Source organism: Corvus moneduloides, chromosome 6 (assembly GCF_009650955.1).
Source record: "Corvus moneduloides isolate bCorMon1 chromosome 6, bCorMon1.pri, whole genome shotgun sequence".
NCBI classification, from domain to species: domain Eukaryota; kingdom Metazoa; phylum Chordata; class Aves; order Passeriformes; family Corvidae; genus Corvus; species Corvus moneduloides.
Window position 1 is genome coordinate 49,791,448 of NC_045481.1, and position 22,263 is coordinate 49,813,710.

General features: G+C 39.4%; 1 protein-coding gene across 1 annotated transcript in view; it reads left to right on the forward strand.

The window, feature by feature from the left end:
* ABCC8 (ATP binding cassette subfamily C member 8) overlaps window positions 1-22,263 on the forward strand; it is a 74,075-nt gene that overhangs the window by 45,883 nt on the left and 5,929 nt on the right. Inside the window, exons 19-35 of the mRNA XM_032111555.1 lie at window positions 1,280-1,378; window positions 2,179-2,263; window positions 2,926-3,006; window positions 5,014-5,151; window positions 7,519-7,644; window positions 8,327-8,426; window positions 9,026-9,273; window positions 9,821-9,981; window positions 11,173-11,242; window positions 11,881-12,038; window positions 13,202-13,294; window positions 17,137-17,239; window positions 18,558-18,671; window positions 19,299-19,419; window positions 19,580-19,710; window positions 20,281-20,359; window positions 21,254-21,362. Coding sequence (XP_031967446.1) covers window positions 1,280-1,378; window positions 2,179-2,263; window positions 2,926-3,006; window positions 5,014-5,151; window positions 7,519-7,644; window positions 8,327-8,426; window positions 9,026-9,273; window positions 9,821-9,981; window positions 11,173-11,242; window positions 11,881-12,038; window positions 13,202-13,294; window positions 17,137-17,239; window positions 18,558-18,671; window positions 19,299-19,419; window positions 19,580-19,710; window positions 20,281-20,359; window positions 21,254-21,362 — 2,016 coding nt within the window. The remainder of the gene's footprint in view (window positions 1-1,279; window positions 1,379-2,178; window positions 2,264-2,925; window positions 3,007-5,013; window positions 5,152-7,518; window positions 7,645-8,326; window positions 8,427-9,025; window positions 9,274-9,820; window positions 9,982-11,172; window positions 11,243-11,880; window positions 12,039-13,201; window positions 13,295-17,136; window positions 17,240-18,557; window positions 18,672-19,298; window positions 19,420-19,579; window positions 19,711-20,280; window positions 20,360-21,253; window positions 21,363-22,263) is intronic.

Below are 22,263 nucleotides of genomic sequence, written 5' to 3' on the forward strand. Positions count from 1 at the left end.
TTTTCAGGTCATCAACAAAAATTGGATCCTATCTTGGTTTCTAAACAAGCTTGGTAAAACCCAAAAAAAAATGAGCAGGGCAAATGACCTTAACCTATAAAGATAAATAAAATGTACTTTGTCAAGTCATAGTTTGAATTGCTTTCAGGTCCAACTAGAAATAGGCTGCCATAATGGCTGTGTAGCAGACAAAGGCCACGTTTGGGGTGAGAGGTCCTATCTTTTTATTGGATTAGCTCAGAGCTAGGAAGAAAACATATATGCTTTTAGGCATATGATCCCCTTTTGGCCCTTTTCTGGAGAAAGGCTGATATACCAATGAGTTTTCCAACAGTATCAGTTGCTCTGATAAGAGTTGTTCCCTTTCTCCCAGCTCTGCCTTACTGGGGTCCTTAATGCATCACAGACAACAAAAGCACAAATTCTCTAGTAGGCAGATACTTTCCTTTTTAAATAGCAATAATAGTAATAATAATTATTTCTATTAAATTACTGGGATCCTTAATGCATCACAGACAACAAAAGCACAAATTTTCTAGTGGGCAGATACTTTCCTTTTTAAATAGCAATAATAATAATAATAATTATTTCTATTAAATAATGTGTGCATGGTGAGTGACATCCTGTTGACTGTCGCTGGTAAATTGTCCCTTCTGATGGTACATTGAGGGCCATTTCACTGGGGGAAATTTAGCAGATTTTTTTTGTCTGTGTTCTCTTTTCTTGCCTTTATAGGCATAGAATAATGTTCTCATTTTCTTTCTAACTGTAGTTCTTTTCTTAGAATGGGAAAAATAATTCCCATTCTAGATAGAGGGAATTGCCTTTGTGCATATGTGGAGTTGTTTGGATCTTTTTCAAATACTTGAAAAATATCTTTCTACAGTGTCCCTCCTGAAATGTGTTGCCTAGCTAGTGATCTGCTACACAATTAAATTTTTTTATTCATCTATCCAAACAGAGCTGGGATTCAGTCTTTGGTAATTTTCTTCCTAACACCCACTCTGCTCTAGAAGCAGCTTTATTAAGCTAGACTCTCCAAACCCCACCTCTCAGCAGGAAAAGAGGGAACAAAGGGAAATTCAGTTGGGTAAACAGTTTCAGTATTCTCTTGGAAATTTATCAGTTTATGTATTTCCTTGATGGAAATTGTCCTAAAGAAAGAAATTAAATATTCTTCAAGATTTATTACTAGTTTCTTCATTTACAAGAAAATGGTTTCCAAAAGCACCAGTTGCACTGGTAAGCTGGGAACTCTTGTGTTTGTTTTTTTCCCCAGGAAAAGAGGCTCAGTAGCTTATGCATCGCAGAAGCCTTGGCTGCTCAATGCCACAGTGGAAGAGAATATCACATTTGAAAGCTCTTTTAACAAACAGAGGTAACAGGTTCCAGCACTGTTGTGTTTTACTCCCCTTTTCCATAAATATTGGGGTCATGTGAGTCACACATGAGTGCCCATCTCCCTGTAGGAACAAACCTACTGCACCTGCCTGAACGTGACAATCTCCCCCTTTGACCATGTTTTTCCTGAGTGACACAAGGGACAGGGTTTGTCTCACTTGAACTCAAGTGTACAAATGTTTTCATTTCCAAGGACCATGTTTGTTTAGCATGCAGTATTCTCACACCTGGTTGACTAGTTTGCCTCTCCTGGAAGGACATCACCTGTCTGGAAGTGGGAGTGTTGTTTGTAAAGAATTAATGGACTGCCTTTTTATTCAGTATAAATGCCCACCAGATGTTGTAAAATATTTACAATCAATTGCTGGTATTCCATTCCCCCACCCTTAAAAAAAGTGGTTGACTATGTATTTGCATCCTATACTAATTTTTTTTCTGTCATCCTTGGATATTGAAACAAGAAATAAAGGCCCTAGGCATGAAAAACAGCTGCTAAAAAGTAGCAATATACCTTGGAAGAAGTTACGTTTGTTTTTCCTGGCTTTAACTATTTAACATTTTTATTTGGGAAGCTGACCTAAGATCCTTTTTCTTAGCTGAAATATTACTTACTTGCCTGTGATTGAGAGAGATCCCATTAGAACAATTAGTAGCTAACAAATATGTTTTCCACCATGTGATTTTTTCCAGCTGGTTAAGTTTTGTTCCTCTGCAGGTAGGAAATGTGCTTCTCCAGCAGTATCTGTGTGGATTTTGTTGCCTTTTTTGTTTCCACAGGTACAAAGCAGTAATTGATGCTTGTTCCCTCCAGCCTGATATTGACATTCTGCCTCACGGGGACCAAACCCAGATTGGAGAGAGGGTCAGTAAACAGCTACAGGCTTCTATTTTTGGTTTAAATATATAGAGGGGAGTTTATTATTTTTTTGCTTCTTAAAATCTTACAGGTTATTTGGCAACAAAGGTAATCTTTTAGTTAAGTGTGTGTTTGGGTCATTAGTCTGAAAGCTCACTGCTTGGTAAATATGGAAACACTGTCATTAATGTGAGGTGCCATGATTTAAATGTGCTGCTATCAGAATGTTTGACTATTCTGCAGCTGCTATTGCAGATATCCTGAGTTAACAGGACATTTTTTGGTTTCTTTAGAAGTAACGTAAGAATAAATAATAATGCATAGATTTTTTTTTAGGGCCCTTTCATTTACAGAAGGGCAGGTGTTTAGTCAATGGCTTTATCATATCAGGGAAGATTAGGGAGTGACGAGAAAGGAAACAGAAGTCACAGATTTGTAAACAATTTACTCTAGCATATACTGGCACTGTCACAAACAAACAAAAGAACCCCCTAAATGCCCCCTAAAACACCACAGGGATACATTGAAGACCAACATTTTGGAAAAATTTCTCTTTGTTTCTCTGCTCAGAAAAGTCTGCTATGGATAATCCAGTCAGAATATAAATATGAATAATCAGTTGATGTTTTCTTTAACTGTCTGATTGTTTCTCTCCTGCTTATCTCCAGGGTATTAATCTGTCTGGAGGGCAGCGCCAGCGTATCAGCGTGGCACGAGCACTTTACCAGCAGACAAATGTTGTGTTCCTGGTGAGTAGGTGCCCTTCTGTTTATGCTCCATGCAGATGCAGGAGATGCTTCTTCATTTAGAGTATTTCATGGGTCACACACTGCACATTGTGTTTTGCCAAGCCAAATGTGCACTGTGTATTTTATATCTGTTGTCAGCTAGCCTGCAGGTAGGAAGCATTTTGTAAATGCTGCAGGCAGACAGATAGGTATTGCACATTGAAATGCTGATGCTTCCCCTCTCAGTATATTGAAAATTCGCTTTGATCCCTGTTTTTATCTTTGGGTCTTAGAAATGTAATAGTTTCAACTGTATTCATGAAATTCATAAGCTGTCTCAGGCCTAAAATTAATGTTGTCTGGTGTCTGGCGTGTTTCCTTTCTGCAGCGAACTAAGCTGCTTTTGCACCCTGAACTGCCTGTTGTATATCCTGTCCCAGGTTCAGCTATAGAAAGAGAGTGGCAGCAGGTTCTAACAGCTTCACAGGTGGGAAAACAGATGCATCCTACACACTCACTTGTAGTGAGCTTGCTGGCTGTCCAATTTAGGACTTCCTTCTGTAGCTCCGTTTTCTGGAAGGTTTGAATCCAGCTGTTGAGACATCAATCACGGAGGATTAGAAAAGCTGTGCACATTAGATGTCACCCCTAAAAGAAAAGGAGGCTATTTAGACCTTTCCCTGATCAATCTGTGCTTGCTTCTTGTGTAGGGCATTTCCAGGCAAAGATCAGAGTGCAGGAGAGTAGGGAGCAGTTGGGTGAGGTGCTGCAAATCAGCAGATCCACTATTGGGCTGTAACTTGGTTTTTGCCCTTTTTGTCCTTCTGTGAAGGACACTCAATAACCTGCTAATAGCAGCAGGTTCTCTTATGGTTTGATAATGTAAAAACACCTTTATTTCCAGTATAAACTTTATTTCTAGCTATTAATATTTTAAAAATGATCAGGAATCTTATATGTTAATATTGGCAAATGCTCCGTTCTTTTAAGGCTGATGTTGTAAAGAAATGCTTGTGAAACTTCACTCTCACAAGTATAAATGTCATATAGGTGATGTTTAGGTCTGTGCCAGGTCACAGGAGTGCAGCAGCAGAGCTGACAACATCCTTGCTCAGCAAGCACAGTGCACACACAGTTAAACACACACTTTTGAGAGAAAATTCTGGATCATGAAGTTACTGTGTTTCAAAAGCACTTTCTAAGTGCTTTATGTTATGATGCTCTGGTTTATTAGAATCTAAGTGGTTGTATTTATCTTACTGCTGATTTCAGATATTTCTGATTTTTAAAAGCCTGGGTTTAGTGTAATATTATAGTATGAAATAGTAACTCTAAGTAAATCCTACAGCCAGTATCGCTATTGCAAGCAGAAATATCAAATCACAAGGTTTGTGATTCCATAAAAATAGGATTAGGTAAACAAGTTTGCTAAAAGATGGTAGAGATTAATTTATGCCTAAATGAATTGCATATAATTGATTGATTCAGTAAGATAATCTAGGTCTCAAATCAAACATCTGAGCTGAGTCATGGAAATGATCAATATTGCTCCTTTTGAGATTTTTTTGGTGATTCTTTGTTAATAGAATATTGGTTTGTGAATAAAAAAAAAAGAGTCTGAAAGCAGTGATGTACAAGGGAAACAGAAATATGGTCCCTGTCCCTGTCCCTGGAGCAGCTATACAATACCTGCCACAGACCTACACTGGGGAGTTGCCTGGAGCCTGACAGAAGCCATGTTCTCCAGCTGTGTGGGCCATGAACACATCTGGGGAGAGCAGCAGGTCCCAGAAAACCCCAAAGAGTTGTAGCATTGACTCAGCTGGCATTACTGTACCTCTGAGTCCCAACAAAAACACAGTTGAAGGTTTGGTGTTCTGTTTGCTGTTCCTCAGCACAATTTTGATCTGATGGCCTCTTTTGTATGTCGATGTCGATGTAACTGTTTTTACTGGTATTAAAACCTGTCAGTTTCCTGAGATCCCGTAAGTTCTGGCTCCAAAAGCTGACCCCTTATCCTCATGACAGGATGATCCTTTTTCTGCCCTGGATATCCACCTGAGTGACCATCTCATGCAAGAAGGGATCCTGAAAATGCTGCGGGAGGACAAGCGCACCATTGTGCTGGTGACTCACAAGCTGCAGTACTTGCCTCACGCTGACTGGGTAAGGAACCTCTTCCCATTTTTTCTGAGGAGGCAACAACATGGCAGGAACATGTCTTGCTGCAAACAATGCTTTCATTTCATCTCTCCACCAAGTAATAGTTTAGTGAGAAGAAGTATACTAAAGATCTTTTGAAAATTAGCCAGTTAGGGATGCTGTAATTTTGAGATTCCTATCTTAGAATGCCTAAATAGGTTGGATTTTTGTAGAGCTGATACTTAATACTCTTATGAAAGCAGGTTGCATTTAAAATATACTGAGTATCCAAAAATATTAGTTATATTGGAAAATTTTAGCTAATTTTTTAAATCTCAGAACAGTGAAATGTTTGAGTTAACACCTTTGCCTCTGCTGGGATGTTACTAGGAATTTGTGCTATCAAAGGAAAAGATGCTTTCATGCAAGTGGCTATTTAGAGGTATGGAAATAAAAGGAGAAACCCAGTATTTCCCTGTGGTTAATACTAGTATATAGGGTATTAAGAATATTTTTGTCCTTTGTGTGTTGGCAAGATTTCAAGAAATTTTTTGTATTTGATTTTTCTGTTAGGTTTCTTTTTTATATCTTCTACTTTACAGAAAAAAAAAAAAAATGGAGGTATGCTTTCTATACCAGTTTGTAATTGGAAATGTCAAAGATGAAGAAGGAATCTTGAGGGGTTTGGATTCTATTTTTTTCTAATTCATTGGTTCCCATTGGCCTTGCACTTAGTCCTGCAGTTCTCCAGCATCCCAGGTCTCCTTGCCCATGGTGATTGATGACTGCAGTTATACCTCCTAGCAGGACTTCTCTCTTTCACATCTTGCACAGACTGTAGCAGCAGTTTCCTGGTCTCTAGAAATAATAATATTTCAGCTGCTTCCTGAGCTTCATATTGGCTTGGTATAAAGTTGCAGATAGACATTCATCTTGTTCTGATAAGGTTTCTCATGGGCAGCATTTCTCCTTTATGGTCTCTGCTCTGACCTTGTCCCTCAGTTGTTTATCTTTAAGAGTTACCACTGTTCTCAACACAGTTCTGGTTTTCTGGTTAGTGTCTCTTGGGGTACAGGAATTTTCTGCTTTCTTCCCTCCCTATGAGGTCCATCTTAACAACTTTTTTTATTATTACATATTTGCAATTGTTTTTAAAGTATATACAGCTGTGGCCTTTCATCAGTATAATTGTTTTAATTTTCTTTGTGAATGTAAGACCCATTTCTAAATGTTGGTGTTTTATGAGATGTACAAAAACTGCTTTATTTTTATTGTCTTCTAGATGTGTATTTTTTTATGAAACATACTGTTTCAAATGGTAGCAAAGGAATGATTTGTATGATTTATAATTAAAAAATATTTATTACAAAATAGTTCATGTTTTTTTCCCTAAGTGTAGTTTCATTAATCCTTAGCAATTCTTACCCAGTGGAGTGAGGAGGGAATATTTATTTTATTAAGAAATTTTAAATAAAAATATAGTTTGAAGTATATGTCATGGTCCCCCTAAATCTTTTCAACAAAACCCTCAGAAGAATTCAAGGTTCAGTCCAATTGCAGGTTTCCTGAATAAATTGATCACAAAAAGATCCTTGTTTGCTTTATTTTTACCTTCTCTCTGGTGTAAATTCTTAGCAATAAACAGAATAGATTTTCCCCACCCCCTGCCCTTGGAAATTTCTTAGTTTCCAGGGAGAGAGAAAAATAAATAGTGCATTAACTCATTTTTAATGATGTGGGTTTGCAATCTGCATGCCTCATTTTCCAATTGTCCCTGTCAGATCCAGAGTGGCCATAGTTACACTGTGTGTATAACATAGTTACACTGACACAAACCTGCAACTGCTCCCTGCAGACTTTGTCTTGCATATGTATTTTCCTTTTCCAAACTGTGTCCACTATTTATGCTTTTAAAGCTTTAGGGATTCAAATTCCCTAGCTCTTCCTTATCAGTCCATGGTATCAGAGAAGGAGCCATCATGCTCATATCTAATTGCCTGAATGAGGGCAAAACCTACTGCGCTCAATGTCTTGCTAAAAGCTTTTTCCTTTTAGGAGGTAAGAGAGCTCTAAAATCTTACCTTGCTAATGACTTGTGTTTAGGAAGAGTAGTGTGCCCCCCTGTCTGCCAACAGGGATCCTATTCCTCTTTCTTAAAAGCAGCCTTTTCTGAAAACACAGAGTGCAGGAAGTTTCTGGGTTTTCAGCATCTTGAATGAAAGGGATAGAGTCGAGAGATAATGTCACTGTCTTTTTAGAAGGCAGATTTTTTTGTGGAAATATTATTTATTTAAGAAAAGAGAAAATCCTGTCAAAGCACAGCAACATAGCTCTAAAGTAAATAGACATACCCAACTATTTATCTCACCACTTGTGTTTCTGACTTTTTAGATAATTGCAATGAAAGATGGTAACATCCAGAGAGAAGGAACACTCAAGGACATTCAGAAATCAGAGACTGAGCTCTTTGAACACTGGAAGACATTAATGAATCGACAAGACCAAGAGCTGGAGAAGGTTTTTGATGGGCAGGGCAATCAATATATGCAAGAAAACATCTTTTTTTGTGTGTCTTAGTTTGAAAGGATGAACACCAATTGACATGCTGTGTGTGATGTCTGACTTAATATGAATGTAGTATTAGTGTTACCATTATTATTTATCTCTTAAGATAAATTCCTTCATCTGGACATCTCATATTTCCTTGATACTGTTCCAATCCATTCTTGATAGGAAGCCCTGTCAATATATTATTCCCTAAGGAATATTAAATAGGGCCATTTTAGGAAAAGCTTTGCTAATATTGACTACTGGTTTTGTAAATATACCTGAATTCAATCATTGCTTTGGGCTGAAGCTTTTCAGATGTGCCTATATCAAGTTCTTTAAATGATGATGTTTTGTCTTTCATACTTACAACACAAGAAGAATGCAATAGTAGTCTTAGTTCTTACTAATTCTGGGATAACTGTCCAAGCTGAGATTCCAAGAGGGTTGGGATTGACAACCTGAAATTAATGTTAGGTATCTAATTTATGTCCTTTGGTTTTACACGGAGGTAGCAAATCAATCACTTATGGCTGCCTGCTGCGAGATTCCCACTTCTATTTTTCACTGAGTGGAAACAATTTTATCACAACTAGTAATTTTTTTTGTATTAATTCTCTGGTTAAAAATACATGAATTGCCCCTTTTTCAGGAAACAACTATTGAGGAAAACCCTGTTTTGGAAAGAACAAATCTCCGGAGGACGATGTATTCCCGGGAAGCATTGCTGAAAGATGATGAAGAGGATGAAGGTAAAGGGCACCCTTTGAGCCCATTGCCAGTATATTACTGTTTCACAGCTAAATTACATTAGAATGAATTAACACCATTCAAACTGACAAGAGAACAAATCATTTTTCATGTGGGTCATGATTTATAAGAGTGCGGTTTCCATTGCTTTGACCTCTGGACTAGAGTGATTGCAAGCGTTCACAAGTCATCCTTTCCTCCAGACTATTGGGATTTTTTCTTACATGCGAATATGATTTAATAATGAGTGAAGAATTATATTAAACAATATGCTGGGTGAACCTCACCTGTCAATAGCTAAACACATTTGCTTAAGGTTTTACATAGGAAAGAGATTCCAGCTGGTTTTTATCAAGCCAGTACTTTCAAACTGCAAAAACATGGTTGAAGAAATTGATTACCAAGTGCTGAGGTTTTTTGCAATTTTTCAGTGTGCATTACCACTAACTTTAGCAGGTTAACACATGCAGGCCTGAGCAGGTAATTTCACCTTAAAGACACTCTTTATCCTGGCTGGTAAGACTTGGTTTGTAGCTGCCACTTGCCAGTCTCTTTAATATGTATGTCAGCATGGCTGTCCTTTTTTTCTTGCACCTTGCAGAAGAAGTAACAGAGAGTGATGATGAAGACAACCTGTCTTCAGTGCTGCATCAGAGAGCCAAGATGCCGTGGAGAGCCTGTGGCAAGTACCTGAGTGCAGCAGGGATCCTCCTGCTGCCCCTGCTGCTCCTGTCCCAGCTGCTGAAGCACACGGTGATGGTGGCCATTGACTACTGCCTGGCACTCTGGACCGAGCACGCCATTTCTATCAAGATAGAGCCAGAGACAAAAAACTGCTCCCAGTGCATGGTGGGCACTGCCTCATTCACCTTCCTCTGATGATTTAATGGGGGGTGTTCTCCCAATGTCAACCTCTGCTCCAAGATTTGTATGCAGTGTGCTATTTTTCTATAAAAAAGCCACTCCAGAGTATTTTGAAGCTCACTGCATTTTTGCATACACAGTGCAGTAAAACGAAGTTAAGTTTGGTGTGTTGTTCTCCTTTTGCTAGATTTATTGTATTTTAGTCTGATTTACCTAAACCTGGGTCTCTAAAGTAATTTTGATACCATAGTTCTTTTTTTCTTTTCCCTGTACTGCTGCATTCTCCCAGCAACCTAGGCTTTTTATAGTATTCTGTGATTTAAAATTTCTGATTTATCACTTATTTTCATGCGAACACTTCCCTCTCCAAAGGATAACAAATTATGACTTTAGATGGGTTAAATCATGGACAGTTTAATTTAGGGAGCAAAAAGGATATACTCTTACATTTTTTCGCTCTTGTGCATGTGTGTTCACAATAATTTTTAAACATAATTTAAAGTGAATAATTGTGTTGCTCTTTGTTTCTTAGGAACTTGACCATTCTCCATATTCAAAAGTTTTCAGCGTTCTCTGCTGCCTTGGCATCATATTATGTCTTGTCACATCAATAGCAGTGGAGTGGACTGGCTTGAAAGTCACCAAAAAGCTGCACTCTTCTTTACTAAATAAAATCATTTTGGCTCCAATGAGGTATTTCTCTGATTGTAATGCAAATTACATTGTAGTCATTTTGTCTTCTTTACTTCAAGGCAGTCTGCTAAGTGCACTTTTTACTAAGAAATGACTGTGCATTGCATATTTTTTAAGATATCATTGAAAAATCACCAGGTGTCAAATTTCTGAGTAGTTTTTGAAAATGGTACCCAGGCTGCTTGAGTTCCTAGACACAAGTCAAATGCCTCTCCTGCCCGACTGTGGCTTCAGAGATTTACTTCCTTGCATGTTTAATTTCTCTTTGCTGTTTTTAATTAGGGAGAAAATGCAATTATTGATCAATGTGTTGTACAGATAATTCATAGCGTTCTTCATCATCTTAATCACTGGAAATATTTACTGTCAGGCAGTGACTGTGCAAGTCTAGGAAAGGTAATGAGCTTGGACAAGTGTCATTACAGGCTTCATTAGAGTACACTGGGATGTATTTTGTTCCAGCAAAGGAGTGTTGTCTTCCATAAGTTTTTTTTTCCCCAATGCATGAAAGGAAAGGTGTATCTTGATTGAAACCTGCAGCTCTAGGAAAAAACCTTGCTAATTTTAAGCTAACTATATTTGACCGAGAAATCATGGAGAAATCACATACATTAAAAACCTCCGAATTTTTTTTTTAGGGTTTTTTTCAGGATAAAATTAGGCTTCAGGTTCCACATGAATTATGGAACAGCTAAAAGTTGCAGAGCAATAATGTAGTTTGCATTTTGCATATCCAAATGTCTTTTTATGTATTATTCTAGCAGTTGTTCTTATTGTTACAGTTTCCTGTTCCCAGAAAGAGGCAGGACTTTGCGATTTAACTTTTTTAAAATTTTTCATTAATTAAAGGGGCTTCAAATTAAAATCTGAAAGGATTTTTTTCAAGTGTAATCATGTGATGTCTGTGGCTTAGGCAGTAGAGGGAGCTGAGGACATGCTTGCAGTTGTAGGGTTCTAAGTGGTTGTAGGTTCATGCTTGTGGTTGTAAATTCAAGATATTTCCATTTAATTGGAAAGCCACAGGTACTGGGAAAAATGAGAAATTTTACTGTGGCTGTCAATTTATTTGCTTGTTTCTGTGATATATATATATCTATATATAGATATACCTAGTTTAGTAAGACAAAATAATAAAATGGATCAGTTCTAATATCAGTATTGTAAACTTTGCCATTCCTTGTCCCTTTTTAGGTTTTTTGAAACAACACCTCTAGGAAGTATACTGAACAGATTTTCAGCTGACTGCAATACCATCGACCAGGTACTGAATAAATACACTTGAGCTCTCAAGTTATCCTATCTTAATCTGAAAAAAGTGAGGTTTCATTTATTACAGAGTTATCTAGATGAAGCTTACAGATGAACTATCATTTTGAATGAGTTCCTTGTCTTAAACACACATTGAAAAAACATTTATTTTGATAAGATGTCCTGTATAGAAAAGGGAAGCAAAATTAGATCCACAGTGATATCCCCAAATTAGAGTATCTACTTTTCTTGTAAGTGGGTAAACACATTCATTTGAGCAAAGGAAATGAGAAAAAGGCAAATGCTATTGCCCAGAATAAAAATGACTGAAATTCAAATTACCATTACTTACCCCAGACTGCACTGCCAGTTCATAGGATTTATGCAGATGCTAAAATCATCTCTTGCATCCCATCTGTAATCCTCTGACATGAGGACTGTGCTCCACAATGCAGATGTGAAGCAGCCCCACAGAAATCCTCTCAGATGTCCCCAAAACCCAGCAGTAAATTCAAGTCCAGGCCTGTATGCTTAGTGCTTAAAATACACGAGGAATCAAATATTTGAGGAAGCAGGAGAAAGGAAAATGAAGTATTGTTTTAAACGTAGCATGTAATGGAAGATCCTGTGTGCTTTTTCTTTTCTGTACAGCACATTCCAGCTACCCTGGAGTGCTTGAGCCGTTCCACCTTGCTGTGTGTGTCTGCCCTTGCTGTGATCTCGTACGTCACACCCATGTTCCTCATTGCCCTGGTTCCCCTGGCAATCATGTGCTACTTCATCCAGAAGTATTTCCGAGTTGCATCCCGGTAAGAGCACGGACCGCTGTCATTCTGGCAATGGAAATCTCTCCTGCAGTGCAGAATTGCAGTGCAGGGGAGCTTCGTGTTTAAATTTGGTCCTGTCAAGGACCAAATCACATTTGGCACTGTCTGAAAGTGGGACAAATCCACTGCAGTGGAAATGTGTCATTTTACAAGTGCCTTTGTCAGCAGCTCTTCAAGCAGAACTTCTCGGAGGCATGAGCAGGGTCTTTGTGCATGATCAAAGGTTTTTGCAGTTCACAGGACACAAACCAGCTGGATTCTGTCCTCCCCAAGGGTATGTCCAAGAAAATGTGGTGACAGGACAGGGAAACTGAAGTCTGCCTGGCCAGGGGGAAGTGGAAATAGGTAAAGTCAAGGAGAGGCTGCAGAATGCAATATAACTATGGTGGCACTGCCAACCATTAAGGATCCGGTGTGCACAAGCCTCCTCTCCTGTTCTGGGTACCTTCTTGTTTTTAAAAAGATGAAAAATTTTAATTGTATCTGAGACCTTACTCCTTCTAAGGTGATAGATCTTCCCCCTTGTGAAGTGTTTGCAGCAGTGCAAAAATACGTATATTCTCCTCATGTATGCACAGATTGAAAGGGAGTCAGCAACCAATTTACTTCCTGCTGGAAGAAACTGAGACTAAATAGATTTCACCCTACATGTGCTTCTACTGATATGATGATTAAATATGACATTGAGAAGTGCAAGCTAATGACGAGTGCAGACTCTCATTTACTGAGTGTGTGAGTTACACTGTTGGCTCAGTGAGAAGCTGTGCTGTTATCTGGGGGTGCACTTTGCCTTCTGCTTAACTCAAGCTCCTATTTGCAGTGTTCCATTAAATTGATATTCAGTACAGAGACAGAATGGTGTCTAAATCAATACAAAATTGAGCACAAGAAATAAGAATATGGGAGAAAGGAGTGAAGGCAGTGAAGAGAAAAGACCCATTCAGAACTCCAGCTAGTTAAATGTTAAAAGAAGAGTCCTCCTGGGGAATTCATTTCCCTGCAGCACTGCTTTGCAATCTGTCTGAACGTTATGTATATGACTATTGTGATGCTATTCCTTTTCACTGATTCCTGGGCATGATTCAAGAGAATAACTGCACAACAAAACTGGCTTTTTACTAAATTCTTTTCATAACCCTCTCCAGGGACCTGCAGCAGCTGGATGACAGCACTCAGCTACCATTACTCTCCCATTTTTCAGAGACTGTTGAAGGTCTTACCACCATCCGAGCCTTCAGGTATTGTTTGTTTTTAAGAAACATAGATATTCAAAAGTGAGGTAATGTTATGTCTTACACTGTTCTGCCTGGAAAATCCAGAGTCCCCAAAACACAGGTAAGGGGGAACTCCAAACATTGAAGAATTCTAAGCATTTTGTATGTAGAGGGGTTGCTGTAAAAAAACAAGCTCATGTGGGTCATCTGCCCTGTGGTTGCTGTCCAGACACTTGCATACAGCCTGAAAAAAGAACTTGAGGGCAAATGTGATTTAAGAAGCTAAATTAGCCCACAATTACCACAGCGTGTGGTGTGGCAGATGATGGGCTTGGACAGTTTCCATGACAGGACTAATATGCACCGACTTGGTACAGACTACTCTGTGTTGATGTCCTGGTCAGTTAAGCTGTGCATGCTGGTGACTTCAGAGGCTACAGTAGCACCCTACACTATTTTTCAGGTTGCTAGCTGAAAATGTGGCTGGTTACACTGATTTTGGAAATACACAAGCTGGAGACAAAGTGCTTCCTTGCCTGTTTTTTTTTTCCCATCCACATAAGCTCCCAGGAGAGCAGCCCAGGAATATCTGATAATGTGCCTGGGTTGTGTATCTGTGTTAGAAAACTGGCAGTCATGCTGATACCTCAGAGGTACCAATAAAACCACTGCTGAGCTTACCAGCTGCTCTCCCTGCACTAGGGCTATTCTTGTCTTCTCCCAATTGACTCAAACATGGTCAACTTTTCCACTAGATTCTCATCTAGATGATGTCTATGCATTTTGTCAGTTCATTATTACTGTTACCCTTCTGTCCTTGAAAACAGTAGTGCTTATTTGTTCCTATAATTGTAATTTTATAGTAGAAGTAATGCACAAAGTTAAACTATTTTATATAGGTTATAAATAGCTCAATGAAAGAAGAACCAATTTAAGAGTTTGTTTCTTTTGGATTGAACGTAGCTTACCCAAGAGTGGTAGAACAGCTTAGTGTTTTCCATTATTAATTGCTGTTATTGAATATTTAATTCATTAAGTGCCAACAGTGTTCTATAGTTTATAGTTATGTCTATGTTCAATTTGCAGGAAAATCAATTTATCTTTTAATTTCTGCTTTTCTCATTCCTATATTCTTTTACTTGATAAAGAGGATCTTTGAAGCATTATGGCTGTATATTTTCTGGTGTTGATACAGAAAGCAATATTCAATGCCATCTAGCTAGTATTTTCAGTCTGTCAGAGCATTCCCTCTTGATTCTTCCTGTCACTTTGGAATGAATTCCTCTGTCAAAGAATTGTGCTTTTCCTAAATCCTGCAGTAAGTGATGTGTCTCTGACCCAGCCAGCCAAGTGTGTTCAGTGAGTTCTGTGTTCCTTCTGTCTGCCAGCCTCCTGCCTCAGCTGCTAACCCAGTTATTTTTAGGACTGTGTAGCTTTTCAGCTGCCTAACATATTAGCAGGAGTGGAGTTTAGACTTGCTAGCGTGAGCATCCCTAAAAATAACACTAATTCAGGAATCCATTCTGTTAGGAGGTGCCAGTTGTTCCTGAAGCGTCCTTACCCTTGGTTAATCTCCCTCCTGAATTTATTCAGCATGTGTCTGGAAAGAAATGTACAAAAAAATCTGGGGGAGATCAGCAAGACTGCTACTGCTGCACCTACAAAAACACCTTCAGCAGATGCCCTGGCCTGATTTATAGTTTATTTTTATACTTCAGATAGCATTAGTGTTAAAAAATCAACAAAATGTAAATGTGAAGGCTTCTGCAAAGACTGCTCTGTATTCTGAGAGGCCTGGTAACCTGGGGATACTTTCTGAAGAGAAATTCTGATATTTTGCATCAGTTCAGCAACTTGGTAACTTTGCATCCCTGTTCCACGTGCATATGCATGACTGACTCATGATGCATACCTCACATTCTCTGAGGCATATCTGCACAACTACTCATGGTATAGAGATAAGAAAGTTAAATGTGACTGAATTGGTTCCAGAAGCAGCACAGTCACATCTGCATGGTGGGGCACTGAGGGCAATGAGCCCTGAGGAAAGGAAGGGCTCCCTAGCTCTGACATGGTGATACTAATGCCTGTTTTCAGAAACAACCATTCTGCTGTGCAGACACACCAACATGCTCACAGCCAGCCCAGATCCTAGGCTGCATCCAAAGCAGTGTGACCAGCAGGGCAAGGGATGAGATTCTGCCCCTCTGCTCTTGTGAGACCCCACCTGCAGCGCTGCATCCAGCTCTGGGGTCCCCAGCACAGGAAGGGCATGGACCTGCTGGAGTGAGTCCAGAGGAGGCCACCAAGATGATCAGAGGGATGGAGCAGCTCTTCTACAAGGAAAGGCTGAGAGAGTTAGGTTTGTTCAGCACCCCATCCCTGGAAATGTGCAAGGCCAGGCTGGATGGAACTCTGAACAACCTGCTCTGGTGACAGGTGTCCCTGCCCATGGCAGGGGGTTAGAATGAGATGATCTAAACATCCAAAGGTCCCTTCCAATCCAAGCCATTCTATGATTCCCCATTGCACACAGCAGACATGTCTCTTATGTTTTAGCATATGGCTAAGTTGTGGACAGCTGAATTATTTCTTTTCCTCAAAATCATAAACTTTTTATGTAAAGTCATTATTTTACTGTACTCAGAAGAAGGATTAAAGTACCCTGCAGTGAACAAATTTGAAAGCTTCTATGAGCCATGTACTAGGCATTCTCTTATATCAGTATAAGGAGAGCTGAGTTTATAAATAATCAGTGCTTGTCGCAGCCATAATAGCTAAAGGATAAGGTAAAATTTCAGAAGAGGAGATCAAGTGTGTTAAATTTGATCATGTATCATGTAATAGAAGGGGGGAAAAGGCAGTGAGTGCTTAAACCAAATCTTCAGGCCTTTGAGCTTATATTACTACCCTGGAAAAGACTTTTGTGCCAGGCTTGTGCATTATTAGCTGTAATTGTTGATATACTTGATTATTAACATCACTTTAATTTACAACAACGCAATTAAATATGCCCAGCTACAAGGGGTGACTGGCTGACTTGCACACTTGCCGAGAGCCAGCAGGGAATCATCTCCCATACCTGCTGAATTCACAGCAGATTTCATTGGTGCAGCTATTCAGATGAGTGGGTGCAAATTCACTAGAACAAATTGTAAACAGGCTTATTTGTGATTAATGCTGTTTTGTGTAACTCCTTGAGGGAGGGGAAACACAGCTCTTTCCAATCTAATACTTTTTGTTGCGCCATGTACTTGACTTCCATTCTCCAAAGTGCTCCATTTGTGTAGTGATAAGGACAAATATATTTGTTTAATATGGGTTCTACTATAATGGGAAGCTCTTTGAGTTAATACTTTTTAAATTGTTACAATTTCTAGGCACTATGGTAATACAAATTTTAAAACCTGAGTTTATATGGTTGAGAAAAAACGAATTTTGTGGCATTAATACTTCTTTTCACAAGTACATGCATGTCTTATAGCTCTTACACATATTTTAAATTCTTTTCATTTCAGATTTGTCGCTCTCAATTACCATGTCACAAAATACATTTATAAAATGCCCAGTGGGATCTGGAAGTCGCACAGAATTTCAATACAATAATCGATGCAATAAAATCCATAAATTACTTCTCAAAATAGTGCATGAATACACTTTGCCTGTGTCTAATACAAGACTACAAGCGATGTCACTCTGAACTATTGATAGGCTGATTTATACCCTGTGCCAAGCTGTCCATAAGCACATACCCCAGAAATTAAATTTTACCTTTTATTTTTCCAAGACCCCAAGGCCTGACTCCTTTTTTTTCTCCTCCCCTCTTGCTTTCCTGCTTTCTTCCTTTCCTTGTTTCCTTTTTTTAGGTATGAAGCCAAATTTCGACAAAAACTTCTTGAATACACAGATTCCAACAACATTGCCTCCCTTTTCCTCACAGCTGCCAATCGCTGGCTGGAAGTTCGCATGGCAAGTACATTATTGTTGTGTATACACAAGGAATTTTTGACTCTCTTCCAAGTAATCTGATGAGGCATCCAACAGTTTTCCAGCCTCATCTCAAAGCTATACCTTTGCCCTCTATGTCTCTCTGACTATAATGAGCATATGCCCAACCCATCCTGGACACTGGATGGGGTATGAATTTTCCCTGTAGCCTGCAGCTGTTTTTCCAAGACAGGAATAGTTTTCATGGGTCACATTGGCTCCTCTGTGTGTGAAGAGTGATCAGAGTTGAGCTGTGCCACCAGCCAGGACGTCATTGTGGGACCATGTCAGTCAGTGTCAGCAGCCTCTGCCTGGTGCCACCCTAGGAACATTTCAATGTCTTGGAAGCTCTCCTAATTAGCAGAAGGATGCAGATAAGTTTGAGTCTGTTTTGGGGTCATCTGAAGAACACCAGAGATATTCAGTGGCCTGTTTTCTGCTCAGTGTAGCGGCCTGGCATGAGAAATGGTTTATTAAAAATAATTCCCTAAGAAACACGTCAAGGAATTTTATGTTGTGGAGCGTTGTATCAGATTTTTAAGTGCAGGTGTAGTAATGGTATTCTGGTAACATGGGCTTCTTTTAGATGTGCTAAATGTATGTTAATTCATTTTTCATGACACACTCTATAGCTCCATTTTGGACTCCTTTTTAACTGGTACCGCTTGCTACTGTAGTTCAGATATTGGGTATGAGTTAAATAAAATATTATTACCCTTTCATATGTTCGTGCCTAGACCACCTGAAGTCCCTAATTCTGATCAATGCCTGTATCACTAAACAGTTCAAACACAGACAAATCAGAGTTTCCCTCCTACAGGGTTTGTTTTCTACTCTGTTACACAATTTTACTCAAAGAGTTGTCTGTGGGAAGTCAAATCAGCAATGATTTAAATCAAAGCAGAAAGAGCCCCTTAAGGTAATAGGTACATGCTGTGCAAGAAAGGCTTGTTTGAGCAATTATGGATGGTAGGAACCCAGCAGCAACAGCAAAGCCTCCCAGCAATTCATCATCAGCCCCAGAGATGGAACACATGAGCATTTCCCTCCTATCCCAGGTAACAGCTGCATGATTTCAGCCACCTCCATTACATGCTTAAGATATCTGTTGACTTCCCCAGCACAGCCCTGCTAAAAGCAATAACAGTGGGTTCCTAGGCAGGGTCTTGATGGAGTTCTGTGGGGTTTTCTGCCTGTATTTCAAACTGTGCAATGGGTTTGTTATTTGGTATGCAAAGTTATAAGAACGTTTTAATCCTTTGTAGACTTATAATGATGGAGCTTATTCATATTCCTTCAGGAGTACATTGGAGCTTGTGTGGTACTCATAGCAGCTGTCACTTCTATTACCAGTTGCCTGTATAATAAAATCACTTCAGGACTTGTAGGCTTGGGACTAACCTATGCTCTTATGGTAAGAATCTCAGGATCCTTTCTGTCTCTCCCAAACATTTTTTTGTAGTTCTTCAGGGCACAAAGATGAACAGGAAGATTGAAGGTGTCTGTACATCTATAGTGGGTACTGTAACATCACTGAAACCATGTGTTTACTTCAGTTCACATGTGATGGTTGACATATTTGAGTGTATGCTTTCTTCAGCTTTGAGATCAAATCTCATTGAGGTATTAGTTCAAATATGTCAACAAAACAGAGACAAGTTGCATCATAATTTTTTATACTGTCTTGCATTGTGAAGAATACATTTTCAGTGCATCAGTTGTAATTATGCCCTGGAACATCATTTTAGATTGTCTAAACTTAAGTTACCAAAATAATGTCTTTTCACCTGTTTTTATTGTTCCCCCACCCTCTCTTCTGTTGGTGTAGATCAGATCTCCATAGTAGCAAAGTATCTGTGCGCTGCAGTTAAGAAATTTAACCCTTAGTCATTGTTGCCTCCCTGTTGGTGTTGTGCCATCCAGTTTGTTCACAACTTCCACTTACTGAGGCATTCCTTTGTAGGAATATAAACTGCATGCTGGTCAAATGATGCAAACTACTAAAAATCTGGGATTCTGTCGTGTATTTGCTTTACATCAGGTGTCTAACTATCTGAATTGGATGGTTCGTAACCTGGCTGACATGGAGATCCAGCTGGGGGCAGTGAAAAGAATCAATGGCCTTCTCAAAACAGAAGCTGAAAATTACGAAGGGCTCCTTTGTAAGTGCAGTTTTGTGCAGCATGCAGAAAGAGCTTGCTGAAATTTTAATGATTTTGTAGTGTATTGCCATGAAAAATATAGTAAATCACCTAATGGACCAATTAATTTATTACAAGAGGGTTGATGTTGGGTTTTTTTCTTCCTGTGCTCCTGGTACAGCTTCCTCACAGATTCCCCAGAACTGGCCAGATAGAGGGGAGATCCAAATCCAGAACCTCAGTGTCCGATATGACAGCAACTTAAAGCCAGTGCTAAAACATGTCAATGCCCACATCTCACCAGGACAAAAGGTAAAGAACTGCAGCGATTCTCAGAAGCTCTTTAGACTACCACATCACATAAATCAGAGTTAAAACATACCACAGGATGTTTTGATGACTGAATTACAGATAATTTTTTTTTTCTCTCAAAAAGAATGTAGTGCATTGCAAAGGAGTCTGGGGGATTCTTAGCTTGGTGTATTGAGACAGACATCCCCCTCCCCTCAGTATCCCAGTGCCCTCCTGTCAGCACACAGTGCCAAAAGAGGTGACAGTGAGCCTTTACTGTGCTAGACCTACTTTTCATCCTTCTCACATAGCTCTCTTGCCTTTATTCCCATCATTACCACTCTCCTATTTTTCCTGTTATAGAACTGGCCTTGGTTATCCTTAAATGCTCAGACCCCTAAAAGACAAAAAAAAAAAGCCAACACAGTGATTCTGCTATGGTTCAGTTTGACTGATCTGTCAGGAGAAGAGGATCATGTGAATCAGAACAGCTCCTCCAGCCTCTCATCTGAAGTGTCAAGTACAGATGTTATCCGTTTCCGATGTTTCCTGTTTCCGTTGCCTGATGTTCGTCTGCTTTCTCTGTCACAGATTGGGATCTGCGGCCGAACAGGCAGTGGAAAGTCCTCCTTTTCTCTTGCATTTTTCAGAATGGTTGACACCTTCGAGGGTAAGATAACACTTTTGTGTGTCAGTCAAGCTTAGCTCCTGAAGGCAGGAGCTGCTCCTTTGGTAGTCTTTTCCTTAACAGCAGCAGCTCTGAAGTGTGATTCTCAAATCTGCAGGACACACTCTCTGGCCCTGTTTAAATCTGATATCATCTGTCACCTAACAGCTGTGCCATTCATAAGTCAGATCAATAAAAATTCTGCTTGATGGAAGCAAAAGTCCAAGAATGACAGATTATAGCCTTTTGTGCTGTTAAATCACAACAGTAGGAGCAAAGCATAAAAGGGCAAGGTATTCATTCAAGTGTAATGAAGGATCTGTGCTCAAGGCACAGATGGGATCCACTAGGCCCAGAAAACTCAGCAATTGGGGGTTGCAGCTTGGCCTGCTGCCCTGGAATTTCCTGCCATATTTCCTGCTCTGTGTGCCGTGTTCATGTGCCCCACAGAGTGTATCCCAAAAAGATGTCAGCCTGTTTCCCAGCCACATCACCCACAGAGCCCCCATGCAGAGACAGACATTTGTACTCGGAGATAAAATTTTGTAGTGCTCAACAGTAATTCGGCTTTCTGAAATGCTTGTTGCCCCTGGTAATTAATCCCTGATTGAAGTAATGTCTGACCTTGTTGTTTGATAGATGTATATTGGTCAAGCAGTTAAGTAGTGTATCTAATCATTCATAAGATACTTCAGGTACACTCTATGCTTTCCAGCTGGGCTTAGTCTCAAAAAAGCTGTGCTTGCTTTTTAGTCAAAGCATGTTTCTTCAGTGAAGAAGGGAGTATGTAATACAAGGCCTGTTCCTGCTGTACTGCCTTTCAGCCTGGAAGTGAGCCACATCTTTGCCAGCAGCTGTGTGGCACAATAAACACCCTGTCTGCTTTCTTTTGAATAGGGAGGATTATCATTGATGGTATAGATATCGCTAAGCTCCCCTTACAGACACTGAGATCCAGGCTGTCAATCATTCTCCAAGATCCTATTTTATTCAGTGGAACAATCCGGTAAGTATTAAGCACCAGCAATAAATAAAAAACATGTAATTGCTTATATGTCATGTAATGTGACTATATATTGTACTATATAATGATTTTTATACCAAGCTGTTCAATTCTGGTCTCCTCAGTTAGAACAGGGAGGATCACTGCCTTCTGTCTGTGCTTTTAACCCCTGCCAGACTACCCTTTCCCAGTGCCTGAGCCTGGACAGAGCACTGCTGGCAGAAGACCAACATGCTTGGGAAGTTGGGAAAGCCAATATTTATTCCTCCAGGATCCAGTAACCAGTTTAGCTCACTGATCAAATACCCATAACCACCCAGCATTTCTTGAAACCCTCTTTCTCCTACATCTGTTTTCATCTGTCTGCCTTAAAATATGAGAGGTCAAAAATGCAGATTAAAAAATTGCTGTAGACAAAGAAAAAGCAAAATAACAACATGAGAAGTACAGGGAGACTGGGCTATTTTATCCTGGAGCCTCTATCTATGTTTCTTCCGTAGTCTTTGAGCCATTTCATCTGTGGCACCAAATACCTTAGTTCTTTTTTTTTTTTTTTTTTTTTTTGTTCTCTTCCTACTTCTCTGAGAAGATGATGCAGTAGAAACAATGGCAAAAAGTTCCAGTTTCCAACAACTGTCCTTCCCTGTGCCATTTTCCTTAGGAAGGAACAGTACAATCCTCAGTGCACACCTGCAGTTTTAGTTTCTATGTAAGTCATTAGAGTTCACTGAAAAAGATACAGGCTTCTATGGTTTGCTGGATGTGCCTGAACAGAGCATGATTCATTCACACCAGAAGATGATATGACTGTATTCCTTTGTTTTAGACATCAACTTATTAAAAAAATATATTTAGGCCAACATCGATCCTTCACAACTCGTACAACAGGAGTAAAACACAAAAA